This window comes from Thunnus maccoyii, chromosome 19 (genome assembly GCF_910596095.1).
Source record: "Thunnus maccoyii chromosome 19, fThuMac1.1, whole genome shotgun sequence".
In the NCBI taxonomy this organism is placed as follows: Eukaryota; Metazoa; Chordata; class Actinopteri; order Scombriformes; family Scombridae; genus Thunnus; species Thunnus maccoyii.
The window spans coordinates 10,776,268-10,796,499 of NC_056551.1; the positions used below are offsets into that span (position 1 = coordinate 10,776,268).

Here is a 20,232-nt window from a genome sequence, read left to right on the forward strand (position 1 = left end):
CTTGTGGTTTAGGTATCTTTGCAGTCTTTTGCTTCTTAGTCGAGAATAAAAACAAAATGCCAGGTCATCCCAGCTGCAGGGCCAAAAGGAGCACAGAAGAAGCAGCAGTCAGCAAGCCAAAAACGAGAAGAGGAGCAACAGCCAACTGACAAAGAGTTGTTACAGTTCTTATAGTCTAGGAGGCGTGTTTTGGGAGAAAATGGATCCTTGGTGCTCTTTTGAGGGACTGCACTGATTACAAATTAATGCCCTTGTGTAAAGATAAAAACTGACCTTCAAATAAAAGGGAGATAATTTTATTCCTATTTTATTCCTTCCTAACCATAGTTAAATAATACATTTACACCGGTTAATATCAAATAAATCAAACGCATTAATGTGTGACTTATAATTAACACATTTTGAAGCAGAGTTGTAATTTCCATAGTTTCAAACTAATTAATAGTTCTAAAACATAATGAAAATTAACATGGTTAGATAAGTCTTTTGCATTAAAGGAAAAGAGAGGAGGAGAGGGAGCGACTGAAAAGAATGTGGGTTCTCCTAAAATTTACAACTTAAGAGATAGTTGGCTAGCAGAAGAAGGGAGGATAGTCTGTTTGTATCTGAATAGGTGAGAAGGTTGGGTTTTTACTTCTGTCCAGTGATTCCTTGACATCCTTATGCCTTTAGGTCAGAGGTCATTGGGTCTGTCTGTGTGTGTGTGTGTGTGTGTGTGTGTGTGTGTGTGTGTGTGTGTGTGTGTGTGTGTTTGTGTGTGCTCCTCCACCCACACAGACTGTTAGGCCAAAATGAATCATAATGTTTTTGAAAGAATTAAACTTTTCTTCTGTTCATTATCCTACTCAATAATGAAAATATTGTTAGCTGCAGAGCTAGCCTCAACTCCAACTGAACTATATAGCTTCAAAGAAATTAAATTGCATTATTGCAATTGCATTGCAGGTACATATTTTACTATCAAAATCAAAAATCAATCTTTGTTCAAGCCATAAAATCAAATTCAAGTCAGTTTGGACAAGTTGGATGTGACACACTGTGTAGTTACACTTCAATATGCATAGAATCATAACTACAACCAATGAAAGGATGCAAATGCAAACAATAATGAAAACATGTCATAGCACCACCACTATATAAAATCCTTGATTTTTGATCACACACTGCGTCCGTTAGCCAGCACACATACTGTAAAATCTGTTTAGGCCAGCAGAGGAAAGTGATGGAGTCAGGGTGTGCCTGAGAGCGGCTGCTTCAGTGCATTAGTGGGCTCCTGCAGGCCACATGATCCATGTAGACCTTGAGGAGCACTAATTCCATTACATAATGCCCAGCTCCAGCTCTAAGTGTGTGTGTGTGGGTGTGCACTTTGCGTGCCTATCAGTGTGTGTGGCATGGTGCCAGTCTCTATCACTTTCACTCTCCCTCTAATGATTCTTTGGAATTAACAGCGCTCACTCATACTGACTTTGCTAATGACCTGTGATGAGTCAAATGAATCATTAATACTAGGTATATACTGTATGTAGGCCAGTTCTGTAAATTATGTGTCATGTTTTCTTACTGATGTACAGCAGGTCTCACCAAAGACTCTGTGAGTTGGAATGAAAGTCAGCATCCAAACAAATATGGGACCACAAAGTAGTTTGCGAGTGTAGCTCAAGCAACAAGCTATTTTTCTTCCAGCATTTCGTGTCTAGCTGTAGATCTGTGCGGCAAGTTAGACGTCTCATCACCAACCAAGGCATGCCCTCGTCCTCGTCCATCTCCTCATCCCTCCATCATCCTGCCACGTGCAGTGTCACACTGTAATCACCCTGGTAACATCAGTCACGCTAGACCGCCTGCCACCTGACCCCAGGGTCACAATAAAGTTTGCCAAAAGATTTACAACTGTTACCCCACCCTCCGCGTGCCAGGGTTGCGCATTGGTTGGCCTTGCTAACAATGGTGATGGATGCTCTGATTAACAAGTGCAGGCTGGCAGATGAGCTGTGACTCTTGAGTATCTCAACGACTGCACGTTTATCTAATGGGCCATCGTGTAAGTGACTCTCTGATCGAATCGACACTCAACAACTGTTGCTAGTGTTGCAAAAAATGCCCAAACTAAAAAATATATATAGTAAGTACATATACGATTTAACGCTAAAGTTACAAGATAAAACATTTATGAAAATTTACTAAATTATGTGGCCCATAGTTTGAGTGCCATACTTTGAAACTCTAAATAAAACACAAATATAGCCTACTGTGTAGGATAGTGAGACAAAGATGCCAGACTCAGGCTACAGATTCTTCAAAGACACAATACTCCCTAAAACCATAACTGTTTTAAAGATCAACAGTAGTTTCATCAAACCATTCAAGCTGTACTACCCAATACTCAAGTATTTGAGGGGAGACTTTTATGCCTTTATTACAGACAGTAGAGAGATGACAGAACATTAGGGAAAGAAAAAGTCCCAAGCCGGGCTACGACTGGGGATGTTGCAGTTCATCATCTTAAACTATGAGGGTGCTCCCAAAATGTAGCTATTTTTACTCACTTAATTAATCTTTCACTTTTCTAGGGAAAAGGTGCAAGATCATGGACTGGGGCTAAATAAAGAGATTTATATATTTTCAGAATTTCTAGAATACCTTGATACACTCTTGCTCATCTTGAGAACTAGAAATAACATTAGCAGATTTTGTTTTACTGTATAAAACTTTAGGACCAACTTTGAGTTTAAATGGCTTGTCATATAAACATGGCTCTGAAAAGTAGCGACCAACCCTTTACTTCATCATCTGTGCATAAGCTGTTTCTAGAATATGAAAGGTATTGACCAATTTCTACATTACATACATATTCTTTTCTTCTAGCTCGTAAACTAAATAGTATAACATCTTGGATTGGGGCTGAAAATTGTGTTTCTTCTACAGATTTATTTGATTTAATAATTTAATAATATATTTAATAATTTCTACCATACCTTGATACAAAGTAAATCTTCTAGTTAGATTTACAAATCAGCTTGACTGATTTTGTTTGAACCTTTTTTTCTACACAGTATAAAATTTTAAGACTGGCTTTGAGTTTACAGGAATTGTCATAGAGACATTTCTCTAAAAAGCACCAACACTTTTTCAGCTATGCATAAGCTGATATTTCTAGAACATGAAAAGAATTAATAAATTTCAATACATTTTCAAAACATTATAGACATAGTCTCTGCCTATCAAAGTCTGGGGATTTCTAAATGCTCAGTAGTTGCTTGAATGGTGGCGAGAACAGCCACTAACAAACCTACGCCCTTTATATTTTGTCAAGGACACGCCTTACCGGAAATGATGCTCTCCCTCCCATTCTCCTCCGTAGTGAACAGCATCTCACCACCCCAATATGAAGGGCTGCACTGAGGACTTTGGATTGGTTCTGCAATGCTGTTTTTTTTAAAACTCTCTAATTGTTAGGGCTGTAGTCTCCTGGTCGATTAGTTGGGCGATATGCTCTCATCCGACTAAATTCTCATTGGTCGAATAATCTCCGTGTTACTTTCATAAGGAGAGAAGTGCTACATCAGTAGCCTTCCAGGATTAATCCATTATTTTCTGCGGCGGGAGGGACGGACTAATAAATTACCTGTGAAAACAGAGGTGTATTCAAAACACCCCCGTTGTTTTCACAACTTTGAACTCGCCCAACCTAATGGAGACTTCTGGGTCTAACTGTACTCAACGTTTACTGAGCGTTTACTGAACGTACTGAACATTTACTGAATCAGCGTTTCTCCTGTAATTATAACAACAAGAACTCCCACCAGGCCAAAAAAAAATGTTTTTAATGCCAAAAATAACGCCAAATATCCATTCATTCGGAAATCAATAGCGTTTGGGTGTCTCTGTACAGCGCTGTTCTGAAACGTAAGTCAACCTCTGTGTCGTTGCCTGGGAAACTATTGGTAGCATAAGTCTGTTTAGGAATAGGGCATTGCTCAGTATGTTTGCGTAGTGAGTGGGAAAGAGTGAGCGGCAGAGAAGTAACGGTGGATGCGAGCAGAGGAAAAGGTTAGCAGTAAGTTGTCAGTCTGGCAGTAAATGTACAGTACAGACTTAAGTGTGTCGGTTAATAAATGCTAAAAAGTCAAGTCTGTTGTTTCCTCAAGTGCTGGAAAAGTGAAGAGGGTTAGCTCCAAAGTTAGCAACAATAGATTAGGCTAACCTGAAGATACAAAAGAGAGAAATGGAGAACGGAGAAATGTGTGGCTGCTGAGTTCACTGTGCACTCTGTCCCATTACATCTCCCGCCCCGCATGACTAATCGATTAGTTGAAGATTATGTACTTCAGACAACCAAGATTTTCTTTGGTTGACTGCAGCCCTACTAATTGTTTCCACCCAGTTTTAACAACGAAACCTGGGAGATTGTCCTCAGTCTCTATGAGCAATGCATTTACAGACGGACCTCTGAGTCTATTATATATATATTCTTTTCTTCCAGTCCGTACACCAAACATTATTAAAAGGTGCAATATACGAAAATCAGCTCCACTAATTGTCACACTAAAGCACCAAATGGGCACACTGTTTACATTTGTTTCAATAAAGTTGGGGAAAAAAAGAAAGCGGCATCAGAACACACTGCTCACAAAACTCAGATCAAACTGTCAAACTAAGCAGTGCTGATCAAATATGCAGTAGATCAAGTTTCTGTTACTGCATTGCCTATTTTTCACCTCAAATATTTTCAGAAACATATTTTAGTTTACTGTCTAGCTGTAATGTGAGAAACTTTGTGACCTGGCCGCCATGTTGAAGACGGACACGGGGAGCACAGGGAGGGACTCACATGCACTAACATACATGCTCACATGCACTAGCATGCACGCATGGCCAGACCAGCTATCAAAACAAAGAACACAGAGGCTCGGATTACAACACACACAGAGGGAGTGTGACTTCATTCTCTGCTCAGGACACCATTACTCCACTATATCTTCACATAGCAAATAGTTGTTTGCTGACATCTAATGGGGTTGAATGTCTATATTGCACCTTTAATGTACCAGAATTTCAGTTACATAGTCAGGAGTAACAAAGTTTTGCATTAACTGAGCAAAATGACTTTGCTGATATTTATCAAAGGTGTCTGACAAGACATGCTAATCTAAAATCACTTTGATCTCCAGATCAAAATATGTGACAGAGTCCTAGATAAGCCCTTAAAGCGGCCTGATAAATATCGGCCATCATGCTTCTATTCTGGAATCTTCCTGTGTTGTCGGAGCAGGTACAGATCCGGGGCAACATCAGATACAGTATCAGAGCAGGTGCTCAGCTAGTACACAGTAGTGGTGTGTAGATAGATGGGTAGCTCTGGTCTCAGATGCAGTGTAATCCTAGGCTGGCAGGTAAATATAGCCTGTGGCTGCTTCGGGCTTGGCTGAGTGCTGCTTTGCTCTGCTCGACCTTGGCTCATCCTGCTCTCCCTTTCCTCAAAGGGCTTGAAAAGGCACCAGTCCACACTATTACAGTTATTACTGTTGCCTTACAAAAATAATGCATACTCTGTCTCTAAAAATTGATCCAATGTAAAGGCTTTCACCGTACCCTGTACCACCTGAAATATGATTCATGTATTATTCATGCACGTAACAGTAAAATTTTACTCAAACATAAGGTTATGTTGAAATATATACACTAAACAAGCACTTTATTAAAAACACCTGTGCAATCTTGAATCAAATAACTGTGTATTGAAAGGGTCACTTATGGGAATTACATTTGTCATATATCCATAAATAAACAAAGTCTACTAACTTGTATGTATGTTGTATTATGATAGTAGCAGAAATAAGAAAGAAATAGGAGACAATACAAGTATCTAAATCAATATGCAAAACCATTATTAACACTAACAAGCAATAAAAGCTGTTTAACTATCAACCAAATGGCAGCAAGCCTTGCAGAAATAGTAATCATATGCTAACAGGCTAACAAGCACTGAGCCTACTATCTGACTCTGATACATGAATGAACAAATCTGGCGAGCCCTGAAGCCCCCAAGCAGTATCTTTGGTATTCCAATTACATCACTGGTAGTTAGTTTGGTAGCATATAAGAGCAGAGTAGGCAGGAGAAGGACGGGGCTTTTGTCATGTGTAATTACACGGCTATTTCTTGGAAGCAGTGCGTAGCAGTGCAGACCCGCTACGAATCGAACTTGCATGAGTATCAGTGGAAAAGAATCGCTCATTAATTTTTTGCTAGCACTAACACAGTGAATCGAAGTATTATTTTCAAACCACCTCTTTTGTCAAAATCTTGAGCAACATACAATGCTGTATTTAAACTGTAGAACTCAATACGTGCAACAAGATCTACAATGGTTTGACAACTAGTTAACAGAGAGGCAGCAGCTGAGTAGAAAGTGATACAAGTCTCTAATCAGTGCTGCCCTGTGTTGCCTAAAGAGCTGTCACATGTCTAATAGATCTGTCATGTGACTAAGGGAGTGCAATACTCTCATACCTGAAGTAAATCAGTTCAAATGTTTGTGAAGTTCATGGTGATCAGAGGAGCAATGGTAATAAGATTGTTATTCTAGAGCTTGGTTGAGAGTCTTTCAGCTGTTCTCTGCATTGACATGAATTATCTAAATGATCAATTAATTCGCATCCAATGCTCTGGATTTATTTTCTCCCTCTCTAAAAATATGTGTAATTATTTATTTATGCAGATGATAAAACTTTTAATTATCAAAGTTAGGCATCGCCGAAAAGTATTTCTGATGCTGCTGTCTTGTGTGTTGTTTTGTTGAGGACAAATGTTGGACACAGAGGAAAAGAAAGAGGCAGAGAAACAGAAGAGAATTTTGGCTAATTAGGGGTGGGTATCCATAAGGTCACATAAAAGTGGAATGAGATACCCTGAAGCTCTGCTATCTGACACACACACACACACACACATACTGTAAGTGCATGCATGCACACACACAGCTCGAAGCATGTAGAGCACACACTATCCATTAGCTAGATCTTTGGATCCATTGTATTAAGTGCATGCCTCGAGGAAATAAGAAAATGTACAGGCCCAAGGAGCCTCATGCTGAGCTACTACAATAAAAAACTCCCGGATTACTCTATCCCGTTGGTTACAAGGAACTGAAAATGAACCCAAACAATCACTAGCACAACTTGAAGATGACAAAGCATTTTCATGTACTTCCTCATTTGCATTATTCCAGGTTTAGTATATATTGTGACCATTTTTATTTCATCACAGCCATATTCTTCTGTGTAATACTGTACATAAATAATTGATAAGAACCACATCCCAGGTTAGTGTTTGTTTAGCGGTCTACTAAGCTGCAATTCAAACTTGGACGCATGTTGCTGCTATTCAAAAGATCATATCTGCATGAGTCTTTGGAAACTGTATAATTTAATAGATTTTGTATTCATAGTAGCACAAATCAATAACAGACATAGCGCTGTTGTGACTAGTGACTAGTAAACAGATAGCAGTGATCAATGATGCTAGACATACTGGCCACAGTATGGTCAGACAGTGATCCTTAGTATAGGGCTATAGCCAGAGACACAATAATATATACTTATAATGCTGCTAAGCCTTGAATTGCAGTTAATTCCACATGTGACATAGTACAAGGTGTTGGGCAATCAGTGCTTTTCTGAGTCGCCACTGCTGCCAACATGAATCTGATAATATTTAGCTACATTTCAAAGCACCTGATGACTTTATTTCTGTGTTGAGCAACTAATGTAGCTATTTTTTTACACAAGGAAGAAAAATATTAATGTTGATTCACAATGCATTTGCAAACAAGTTTATTTGATGTGATATTGTTATTTTAAGTCAGGTCTGATCACAGTGCCTCCCTTACACAGCATGGCACCACTTGCCCCTATGCATAAAACTTACATTTAGAACATGAAATTACATCTACATTTAATATTTTGGTTCACCTCTGTGATATTTCTGCTCTTGTTCTTCTATCAAAGATTAGGTTTTCTCAATTTTCAGATATGAGTGAAGAAAGATAGCATAAATAAGGGGAGACAAAGTGGACAACAAAGGTTGTATCTATTCCAAACCTGGGATTTTGCAGTTGTATGGCAGGCACCTTCTCCAACAGAGCTAGCAGAATGCCACTGCACTTTCTTAGCAGATTTCCTAACTACATTGCTGTCCAGTCTATCCAGAGTTATGATAGGATCTCTGTGGGCACTGTAGTGGATGACCTTTGTGCAAGGGTAGGCGTAGGGAAAAGAGATGCCATGCTGCCGAGTTTGATTTACATCGAATGGAACTAATTAACATCTCCAGAACATTAAGACCTGCCTGTGCCTCCTCTTTCCCTCTCTGTCTCTTTGACTTGCTTCCTCACTTCTTCTGAGAGCAAAGCCACAATTCAGAGAAAGACACACAGTGAACAGAGAGACAAAGTGCCAAGGTTGATGATTGAGGTGAAAAAGAGGGAGAAAGGCCACTTTGACAGAAGTAGTGAACCAGAAATGGGAGTTATTTGCTACAAATTCTTCCTTATTACTCAGTCGCTCCAGGATTTTGCAATCTTGCGATCGCAATAATTAACGCAAATTCAACTAATCTCCGCAATATTTGCGGCAGCTTACAATTTTGAAAAATTCCTGCAATTTCTCCGCATTAAAGGTTCTACTAGAAAGATTTTGACGTCAATATATCATCGTAAATTTAATGTCCATACCTCGCAATGAGAATTAATTTTGATGAGTCCATCAATATCCTCTATTTTGTATTGATATTGTGTGTAACTGGATCGGATTCACAGGAGTTCTGCTTAAGGCATCACAGCACAAAGTAAGCCTTTCCGAACAAAACTTGCTTTATCAACAACAACTCCTTATTTACAACAGGAAGTAACGGGCTTATGTGAAATGCCGTCTTATCATCAGAATTAAGCTACTAATCGTCGCACTTCTCTGCGTCAGTCTAATCACAACAACCAACGTGACACGTCATTGCATTGCACATTCAGGTGGAATTACATGTGGAAGAAAGCGAACCCCTGTTATTTACTAACAGCAAAAGATCATGCAAACAATTTCCAAATGTTTTAAATGAAAATGGAGACAAACTATTTTGCACTCTGTGTAACACTGTGGTGGAACATAATGGAAAGAAAAAAGAAATTGCAATTTTTTTCCTCGACTTGCAATTTTTGCCAATTCCCGCAATTTTACAGCAAAAAAACCCAAAAATCACATAAAACTCTGCAAAGTGCATCACAGTCTCAGAGGGACTGACTACATGAAAGATGCCTTAAACTGTGAAATCCTGCAAATGACTATAGTAACACTAATGTTATACATTGCTTTTCATCTCCTTCCAATTTAGAATTAACGAGAATAAATAGATGAAAATTCTTGCAGATTTTTACATTAAAAATTATATACATAGGAATATTTTTTCAATAAAATAAAATAAAATTACATAAAAGCAACCTTTTGGGCCACATATTCTGCTTTACAGCCAGACTAAGAGCAACTGTTGAATAATTATTTTATGATGAGCTGATAAATTGTACTTTGGCTTGCATATTTTTTTTAAGTGCAGTGAAGCCAAAGTTATGTACAAGGCATCACAAGTGTTTACAGAGGAGCCAATTGAGATGGAAAGTGGTATTGAATCAAATGACTATTAACAACATCTTAAACATAACAGCTTGATTGATTTTTGAACAGTAAAGTAGTGAATGTTAACAGCATAAAGATCAGTGGATGGCAAGTGCATTGCAGTGACTATGGGCTTACTAAGCTAACTTTTCATTTTTTGATAAGTGAAAATGACAAACATTTCCACACAACTGTATCATTTTATCATTTAAAGTTTAGATATGTATACTATATACCGTTTTATTAGTGGCATGTAGCTACCTAAAACAATCAAATTATCAAATTAACTTTTCTAGCTAATAAACAATTTAATGTATAAGATTTGAATGCATTCAATGTAAGAAAATACCAAGATTAATTCCTGCTATGTCAGTTTGTTCCATCTATATCTATATATGTATATATATATCTATATCTATATATATATATCTATATCTATATATGTGTGTGTGTGTGTGTGTGTGTGTGTGTGTGTGTGTGTGTGTGTGTGTGTGTGTGTATGTATGTACTGAAAATCAACTGAAATCATGATTTTACATTAAACTAATAATAAAAATAATAGTGAAAAAATACTATTGTAGACTGCATGAAGGACAGCTTATAACTTGCTAATATTATACAGCAAAGTTCACTTTACTACATTTTTCCAGTATGTGTAGAACAAGCTGAATATACTGCTAAAACCATAGAGTAGGGCAAAAAAAAGAGATAAGAAAATCGATTTTATGCTAAAGGAATATTAAATAAATTATAGGAGAAAAGAGATTAAGCTCCATGAGCATCCCAGCTCTCTCTGCAGATGCCATTTTTTGGACTTGCTCTTTTCCTTTGTGTTTCCTTCTTTCTATCTGACATATTCTCATTCTTTCTCTGTGTTTCACACACACACACACACACACACACACACACACACACACACACACACACACACACACACACACACCTAACAGAGTTAATATAAAAAGACCTGGCTATCCTCTGTTACTACTCCACATCAATATGTGCCCACAGAAATATTGCAGGAGGAACAGAGAACAATTGAGAGCTGGCATTGCATTGAGCACTGAGTCTCTATACAAAGCATAATGGTCTAAATTTAAGGGATAAAATTCATAACAGTTTTTTTAATCTATCATTCATAATAAAATGTATTCTCATAAATCATATCAGTGCTGGCAAGTATGAGTGCAAGGATAGTACAACCCCAATAAAATGTGCACCTAAAGGCACATCCAGAGCGGGAGAGTGCAGGGAAGAAGTGAGACAAGGGGTGAATGAGAGCTCTCATGCCTACAAGATATTTTGTGTGCTTAGTTTAGTTTAAATATGAACTTACTACACAGCAAATATTACTAGGAGTAAATAGCATATATAATCACTAGCATACATTCTCAATTGAACAATAAACATAGTGCAAACATGTCACAAGAAGGGTACACAGATGGGTTAAAATTGCATCTATTATTAGAGTGTACCTCCATCTTCCCCTCCATTTTCTATCTCCCCCAATGAAAAAAACAGTAATATGGGGGAAGACAACAGATCTAAGACCAACACAGCTTTGTGGGAAACACCAAAAGAATACAGTTAATGCATCTTAATGCTGATGTGATTAACAGCATAAAAATGCGTAGGCTAAATGTATGAGCTGTACACTGTACTTGCATTAATATGAATGAGCTGTGCCAACAAAAGCCTGAGATCCCCAAAAAAGCTTGACACAAGAGAGAAAAAAAAAATGACATCGCCTGTTGGGCTGTTTGATCAACAGTCTGTCATGATCACACATCCACCAGCATAACAATCATCATCAGCCTCCTTTTCCTTCACCCCCATAGCTAAATATCTGACCGAGCAAACACAACCTGTACCAGAGCATATGTGCTTGACTGGTTAGCCTGCACACACGCACGCACCAGCTGAGGCCGCAAGACCAACTGTGTAATTATACATGTGTAACTGAATCTTCACCAATCTTGCACAATAGATGCAGAGAAAGAGAGACTGCTCGAGAGATGGTGACAGAGAGGTAGAGGGGGGTTAAGATGGGTGTGAGAAATACCGTCACCTCCCCTGTCTCTTGAGACAGCCAGCCATACCTTGCGCCTGCGGTCCCTGGATCGATTCCTCTTTTTTATCTTTTCCTCCTCCTTCTCCCTCTGCTCCTGGGCGGCGGCCTCAGCGAGGTCCTTGGTTTTGCGGAGCTGCTTGGCGGCTTGCGCCATGGTGCCGCTGCTACTGCTGCTGCACTCCTATCACCGTCGCTCCAGCCCTCCTCTCGTTTGCACTACCACCAGTCGTCCCTGTTTCCTCTTCCTGTGTCCCTCTGTCCCCCAAGCCCCGTCACTTACTACCTCTTCTCTGGTGGCCACCACGGCATGTGTGTGTTTAAGGCAAGCAATGGGGACGTCTGTGTCCAGATATTTGTGTGTGTATGTGGATGATGTAGATTGCTACTGCAGCCACACGACAGCCTCCAGCAGCCACGGAGAAAGATGCTACAGCTAGTGGTGCTGATGCTGCTGCTGCCTGTGCCGCGGCTGCTACTCATCCAGTCAGCTTGCACTGCGCTGAATCGCCTCCCCTCCCCCCTTCTTTCTCTCCTACCTTCCTCCCTTCTCTCCCTCTGCTTGCACAGACCAGTCACGCAGTCCTGTGTTCAGCACGGTGGGGATCCTGCTGCAGATCTCCCTCTTTTTATCTATCAAATGTCCTCTTCTTCCTGCTGCTCTGCCTCTTTCTACACAGTTTTCTTCTGTGCGTTTCTTTCACAATAGATGTCGTTGCATCTTGCATAAGTGAGGAACAAAAGATGAGGACGCTAAAGCTGCAGAATGCCTCAAAAAAAATTCTCACTTCTTCCCTCTTCTGATCATGGCTTTTCCATGGCACCTCCCTCCTAGAGACAGATGGAGAGAAAGAATAGTAACGAGAGGGATGGAAGCTTGTAAAACAGAAATGGATCGTCATCATCTAATATACAGTGTCTGAGTGCTCATTCTTCTGTGGCATGATTCTTTGCATAGCCTGGTCATTTCTTGGCTTCATCAAAGGCTGATGTTAAGATGGCATGGAAACATGGTGCCATACATTAACATTTACACCAGCCTACTTTCCTCATGTTTTAGTGTCAGGAGCAGACAGGGAGAAAAACATGAAGAACATGAATGCTTCATAAAAACTGCATGTCTTCTTCCTCCCCTTCCATTCCGCCACTTTCCCTCTTTCCATCATCAGGAGGGAATGCATGGATGTTTGATGCAGCAATTCAGTAGCAGATGAGTGAACAACAGTATGAACAGATTGAAAGATGATGCAGGCAGAAAGACAGTGATTTGTCTCTGCTTTGATGCCCAGACCAAGTGCTGTAAAACCAGGCTTTTACTTTCAGTAATGATAATAACAATTCCTCTTTGTTGTCTAATACAGAAAACCATTGTGAAACCAAATCTATGATAGTTTCACTGCATGTTACTTATGGCAACTATATCATCTTGACCTGATGCTCTCATTTTTAAATGTGAGAAAAACTGTCAATATTACCGGATGTAAAATGAATCACACCCATCAGGCAATCAGTATTAAAAATAGTGTTGGTTTCATCTCTTTGTTGCCGTCTCAACAGTCACGTATCATTGTACACACACTGTATCTTTATTCATGGGCTACAGAGAGCAACACATCATATGTGCTCTCTGTCACCCACTGCTCAACATCAGAGAGAAGAAGCAATGACATCAAACTCTCTCTCTCTCTCTCTTTCTATCTCAGTTATCCCCCACACGCCCCCCACCCTCCTCCTCTGCAACATCATCTTTCTGCAGAATGATGTTGCAATGTAACGTACAGCACAGCCTTCAACAAAGAGACCACATGACAAGACTATGGATGCATACTTGGATGCATATTGACAGATGCCCTCTGCAAACAGATTAACGGCAGATTCATCCCATCCTGTCAAGCAAAAAAGCATGACATAAAAATCGATATCTGTGGCCATATGTGGATATTCAAAATCGGATACTATTTCTGAGGATATGTTTGCTTTGCCGATTACGTAACCTCTAACTTACACTGTTTGTATCCCTCTGTGTTTGTGTGTGGGTTAAACGTTTCCTTGGGCATTCATTTGAGTGACAGCTTTGTATTTTCCTTGTGCATGATGCTAATGGATGTCTTAAGGTGGAGGTTCACAAACAAAATTATGCCACAGCCTCCACTACACTCTCAATTTGCCTGAAGAGTTGAATGGTCCTGTGGAATAGATGTCAACACGACCAGACTACTTATTCCAAATTCCACATAGAAATGACCTTCAAGAAGATGCATGTGTAAATTCAATGCTATGTGCACATCATTAAAGGTTTCTGTGCACAAGATTTAATGGCCCCATAGTGATTTATTCAGTAATGCGTCAAATAGTCTTTGGCAGGCACAAATCTTTCAGGTGACCAGTCACTTAGACACTTAAATGAATAATCCACAATGGGAACATCAGTCCTGTGTATAGATGTCTTTCTGCTGTCACATTAATTCAACATGTTCAGGGAGGGAGGTCATGCATCACTGTTGTTTTAATTGTTGCCTTATATGGGAACTAATCCCACTCCAGTAAAAGCTAATATTCAGGGAATGTGGTATGCTGGTTATTCATGTCTGCCAATGATGGTGTAATAATCTTAATAAGCATGTTACTGTGAAAGATAGTGTCTATAACCCACACCTCTGGCTACTGTTTGTAAGGTTGCCTGTATGTCACCTATTACAATAGTCTTTATGATTTTGTATAGCACTGCTATTAAAGTTTACAGCCTTCTGTTGGTGATGAACGTGCCTTCATGCTTCACTAAAACCTACATTAGCATCAAAATCAGTTTCAAGTTACTTGTTTTGCAAGAGTCTTTCTGCCATTCTCAACATGCTATACCAACTGCTACAGGAACTTGAACTGCATCATTTTATAGCTATGCCATTTAGCCACCATCTGGGCAATCACATTATAGTGTACCTCTCATACAGGAGAGGCAAAAACTGGGGCGACATGTTAGCCATAAAATAATGCAGCTCAAAAACATTAAATAGATGAGAAGAAACTAGTGCCACTCACATTACCAAGTACTTTTACATTACATTACATTACATTTCATTTAGCAGACGCTTTTATCCAAAGCGACGTACATATGAGACTGATACAACACAAACAAGGATCTAGTCAGGAGACAACAACACGACTAAGTGACATAAAGCTTAAGTTTGGGCCCGATAGGGCGTAGATGCCAACAGACCAGACGCGCTGCAGCGTTCTGGATCATCTGCAGAGGTTTAAGTGTACATGCAGGGAGGCCTGCCAGTAAAGAATTGCAGTAGTCGGTGCGTGATATTACAAGAGCCTGTACCAGAAGTTGTGCTGCATGCTCAAACAGGTAGGGTCTGATCTTCCTGATGTTGTACAGGGTGAATCGACACGATCGAGCGACTGAGGCCACGTGAACCTTAATGGTTAGATGGTCATCAATCATGACACCCAAATTTCGGGCAGACTTTGTGGGCATGAGTTGGGTTGATTCGAGCTGGATGCTGATGTTTTGTATGGAAGGACTGGCTGGTATGACAAGGAGCTCAGTTTTAGAGAAGTTAAGCTGAAGGTGGCGTTCTTTCATCCATGCCGATATATCAGCAGGGCATGAAGAGATCCTAGCAGAGACTGAGTGGTCTTCTGGTGGGAATGACAGGAAGAGCTGGGTATCATCAGCATAGCAGTGGTATGAGAAACCATGGGAGTGGATGATAGCGCCAAGTGAGGTGTTGTATAATGAGAAAAGGACCAAACACTGACCCTTGGGGAACCCCTGTAGATAAGCTGTGCAGTTTGGACATTTCTCCATTCCAAGATACTCTAAAATATCTCCCTGACAGGTAGGACATGAACCACTGGAGGGCGGATCCTGAGATACCAAGCTCAGTGAGTGTAAAGAGGAGGAGTTGGTGGTTAACTGTATCAAAGGCAGCTGACAGGTCCAGTAGCAAAAGGGCTGAGGACTGACCAGCAGCTCTAGCTGAGCGCAGTGATTCAATAACAAACAGTAGTGCAGTCTCGGTAGAGTGACCCTGTTTAAAGCCGGACTGATTTGGGTCATATAGGTTGTTGGCAGAGAGTAATTCAGAGACTTGAGTAAAGACTGTGCACTCAAGTACTTTTGACAGGGAGGGCAGGAGTGAAACCGGTCTGTAGTTTTCAACTGGCTGGGTTAAGTGTAGGTTTTTTGAGCAGAGGGGTGACTCGAGCTTGCTTAAAGGCAGTGGGGAAAACACCAGTTGTAAGTGAGGAGTTGATGATGTGTGTGACTGCTGAGTTAAGTGCGGGGGAAATATTCTGAAGCAGGTTGGATGGTATTGGGTCCAGTGGACAGGTAGTGGGACAAGAGTTTAGAAGTTTGGAGACTTCCTCCTTGGTCATAGGGGAGAATGAGGACAGTGTGGCCCTGTTAGTGGGCAGCTGTAGACTGGGTTGGTCAGGCTCAGTGAACTGGTTACTGATGGCAGAGACCTTGTCAGTGAAAAATGAGGCAAACATGTCTGCAGTGAGCAGAGTGGAGGGCGGAGGAGGAGGCGGATTGAGGAGTGAATTAAAAACGGAGAACATTTTCCGTGCATCTGTGGCGCTGCAGATCTTGTTCTGGTGGTAAGTGGTCTTAGCAGTTTTTAGACTGGAGGAGAATGATGCAAGGAGACCCTGATAGTCACTGAGGTCAGTGCACTCTCTGGATTTGCGCCATTTTGTCTCTGCTGCTCTGAGTTCAGCTCTTTGTTCTTTGATGACTTCAGTGAGCCATGGACTAGGGTGGGTGGTGCGAGCAGGTTTGGAAGTTAGAGGACAGAGATTGTTAAGAGATGTAGCTAGTGAGGAGCAAAGTGTGTCTGTGTCCTTATTGACTGAGAGTGAGGAAAATTCATTATGAGGAGGTAGAGTAGCCAACACCTCATTGGAAAGTTGAGACGGTGTGAGGGACCGGATGTTGCGGCGAAAAGAAATCATTTGTGGAGGAGCGTGAGGATGTCCTGGTAAGGTGATTGTGAATTGGATGAAGAAGTGGTCAGACAGGTGTAGGGGGGTGACAGTCAGATTTATTGTGGAGCAGTTTCGAGTAAAAATCTGATCAAGTGTATTGCCTGCTATGTGTGTGGGAGGTGTGGAAACCTGTTTGAGGTCAAATGAAGACAGAAGTGACAGGAAATCGGCTGCTTGGGTTTTGTCAGTGTGGATGTGGAAGTACTCTTATGCAGACCTCACCTCTACTGTAACAGTACTAGCCAGTGTTCAATAAAACATCCCTGTAACACCTGGGGATTATGCAAAGGTTTTTGGTGCAATACCTTCTGGTATATGTATGCTATTTAGGCAACAATAAAGGATTAATCATCAGTTTTTACCCTCTCTTACTCCAACACACTCTACTGTGGGGAAAACTTGTCTTTCTTTGCATCCCTGTAATAACAATAAATCCACAATCCCTTTTTCAAAAAGACATCATCACACTACCATGTGATCTTATACTGGAACCACTTAGTGAATAACATGACATGGAAACCAGTGGTGGCTGGTGACTCAGAAAAATGGGGAGAGCAGGAGGAAACCAACCGACGGCATCATGTTATTTTACACTACTTGGATATTTATCTCTACTAGGATTGGGTGGTATCCCGGTATTAATGATAATCATCCGCTGTCCTTCAGTAAGTTTGTTCCTGACGTTTATTCAGCTGTTTCTCTGCTGTGGTACCAGATGAACGGTAAGAGACAGTGTTAATTGTTTTATCTATGAATTTTTGCCTTGTAATTCCACCTTAGCGCTCATATTTATAATGTATTTCCTGCACAGTTGGCAGTTTGCAGGTCAGGTCGGGTTTGGGTGGTTGATCAACGCATATTTTTGTGGGTCGGGTGGTGCGGATTTTTTGTACATACAAATACCGTCATATAGCCTACTGTAGGTATAACCTGCTGAAATGTCAGAAAGGTATGAAGGTAAGAAAAAATAGATACCGCCCAAGCCTAATCTCTGCTTTTTTATGTTCAAGTTATGTTCTTGTGTCCAAATGCAGGGCTATGCAGAGACCTTTAGAGGGGCAGGTGCTCAAAGTTAGAAAGGGGCACATGGAACAAGATTTTAAAACACCATACACCAACATAATTTATAGCATAACCTGTTGAATTATAGCAACCCATATTCATACAGAATGTAACATGGAATCTTACAACAACACGCATCCTACTATATCTTGTCCACCACCCAATGAAATTGGAGGGGGGGGGGGGGGATTTTATATGCCAATAAAACAATTTGCTTTCAGAAACAAAAGCCCCTGAGTGGTGAAAAGGCTGCTCCTTTAAAGACATTTAGCACATATTGTTTCTAAACAAAGAAGCACTCATTTTAGCCCTGAAGTGGTTCAGAATGTTATTGTTATTTTACCAAAAAAGTTAAACAACGTGTAAACATGTTACATGATTTACACAAATACATTACACATGTATTTTCTTAGTATACAGAAATAAAATACCACAAAGTTTATAATCTGATACAGGTACAGATTGGTGCTGAATACTAGAAAGACTGAAAAATTAAAACATTCACAGATCTAAAGGTGTAGGTTGTTATTCTAGTTGCTTTTAGTATTTAAAAAGTCTTAATTCTTGTTACTTTAAGCTTATTACTCATGTGCAACTCAGCTTAAAACAAACAAGAAACAAAGAAATTCTCACAAGCAAGCAGCCAGACCTCCTGTACACTCATTCACAAATCACACAACATCAACAGGTGACTGAACATCCACTTACTTAAAATCTGGATAAATTCCAAATGAACCAGACTCTTTCCATATGAGTCTAGACAGCTCACTGCAACTCTTCAACAGCTTCAGTGTGTCCAAGCAAACTACCTATAGCACACTAAATGATCTCTTTGCTGCATTCTTGTTAAGGAGATAAAGTCAAACAGCCACAGCGTACATTTAACCATCAGAGATGAAATTAGCGACCAAAGGGACAGAGAGAGAGAAGCTGTACCTGACTCACGTTATCTGACGTCTTCTTTCTGTCATGGAGATGAAGTATTCATGTCACAACGTCCCAATGCATTTGGTTGCTGTTGGTCATTTTGTTTGTTAACAGAACTTTGTTGCTGCTGGTTAACCAGTCTGACATCATTAGCAACAATGACAAACAAGCTAATTCTCCCAGTTGTTTCGTTTAAATTATGTTGTTAACTTCCAGTTATTGATGAGAGGAGTTAACTTCAGAGCAGCACGCCAACGTTGTCCCGCCGTGTGTCCAGCCCGGACAGCTGAAAACTATTCTCGCCGTTAGCTTAACAGTCCTTAACAGTCCTTCAGGGCTGCTACAACAAGCTAACTGTTGCGTTGGCTAACGCAAATAGCTAGTTACTGCTCGATAAAAAAAAAAAAAAGTGAAACGTAAATCTGACAACAGGAAACTTGGACTCTGTTGAAAAGGCCTAAATAAAATGTGATTTTTAGTGATGTGTTTAAAAGTACTTTAGTTCGCAATTTGCACGTTATAATTCCTTTTCTAATACGCTACTGTATGCATCAAGCAGGTAGTTCCGGGTCTGAAAAGTGAAGCCAATGCGGAAGTGCCTTAAACCTGCATTCCCTGTAATGACCATCAGGGGGCGACTCCACTGGCTCCAAAAAGAATTCAGTTTGTGTATCTATTGGAAAATGACCCCACTTCTCACTTTATTTATTACCTCACTAAACACTTTCCTAATGAGTTTATGATCTCAATCGCTAGTTTAAAGTCTTCTTCAATATAGCATGATGTTCATTTTGTAAATTATGGTCCCATTTAATTTAAATTTGATAAATGTCTATGTCCATTATTTTTACAGTCTATGGTATGAATCTATTTATTGCTGTAACGCATACAGTGGTAGAGAATTGAAGATTAAATTTGGAAACTGTCATTGGACTAATGCGATGTCAATATTGTATTCTGGTTGTTGATTGGTTAGGGAGGACATCCTCCCCAGGAGCGTCATTTTATTTGTTTTAGCCAATCATAGATTAGCATGAAAAAAATGAAGTGCATTAAATTTATATAAGACTTCCCACACTAAGGAGCACAGTAGGAGCCCATCCTCCTTACCACCTCACACACACTGCCCTTTTCCCCTTTGCCTGCCCTGAAGGTGTCGCTGTTGAAGCATTTTAATGATGGATTTTTTCCAAAGAAAAGAAAAAATATTTTATGAATGATACTGAGATTTGGTAATGGTTTATTACAACCAAATACTCCTTATTAATATTTCGATCTCCCTCTTGCCTTTCAAAAATAGTAAAGGAGTAAACTATTCTGCCTCTATGGACAAGCCTCCTCTGAGGAAACATATACCTAAGCTACCTAGATAATGTTTTTTGAGCTGTTTCTTTATGGCTAATATGAGAGGCACAAACCTGGGCCCGCTAAAATTAAGCAAATATTTTTAGGCCAATGTAACAACAGTGTCACAATGTCTTGCTGGTGGCATAAAGGGTAGGGATATTTGAG

General features: G+C 40.1%; 1 protein-coding gene across 1 annotated transcript in view; it reads right to left on the reverse strand.

The window, feature by feature from the left end:
- Positions 1 to 19,296, reverse strand: part of ank1b (ankyrin 1, erythrocytic b) — a 78,859-nt gene extending 59,563 nt beyond the window's left edge. The window contains exons 1-2 of the mRNA XM_042395928.1: positions 18,739 to 19,296; positions 11,762 to 12,561 (exon numbers count right to left, since the gene is read on the reverse strand). Of these exons, the coding sequence (XP_042251862.1) occupies positions 11,762 to 11,887 (126 nt within the window). The 5' untranslated portion in view covers positions 11,888 to 12,561; positions 18,739 to 19,296. The remainder of the gene's footprint in view (positions 1 to 11,761; positions 12,562 to 18,738) is intronic.
- Positions 19,297 to 20,232: the final 936 nt, after the last annotated feature.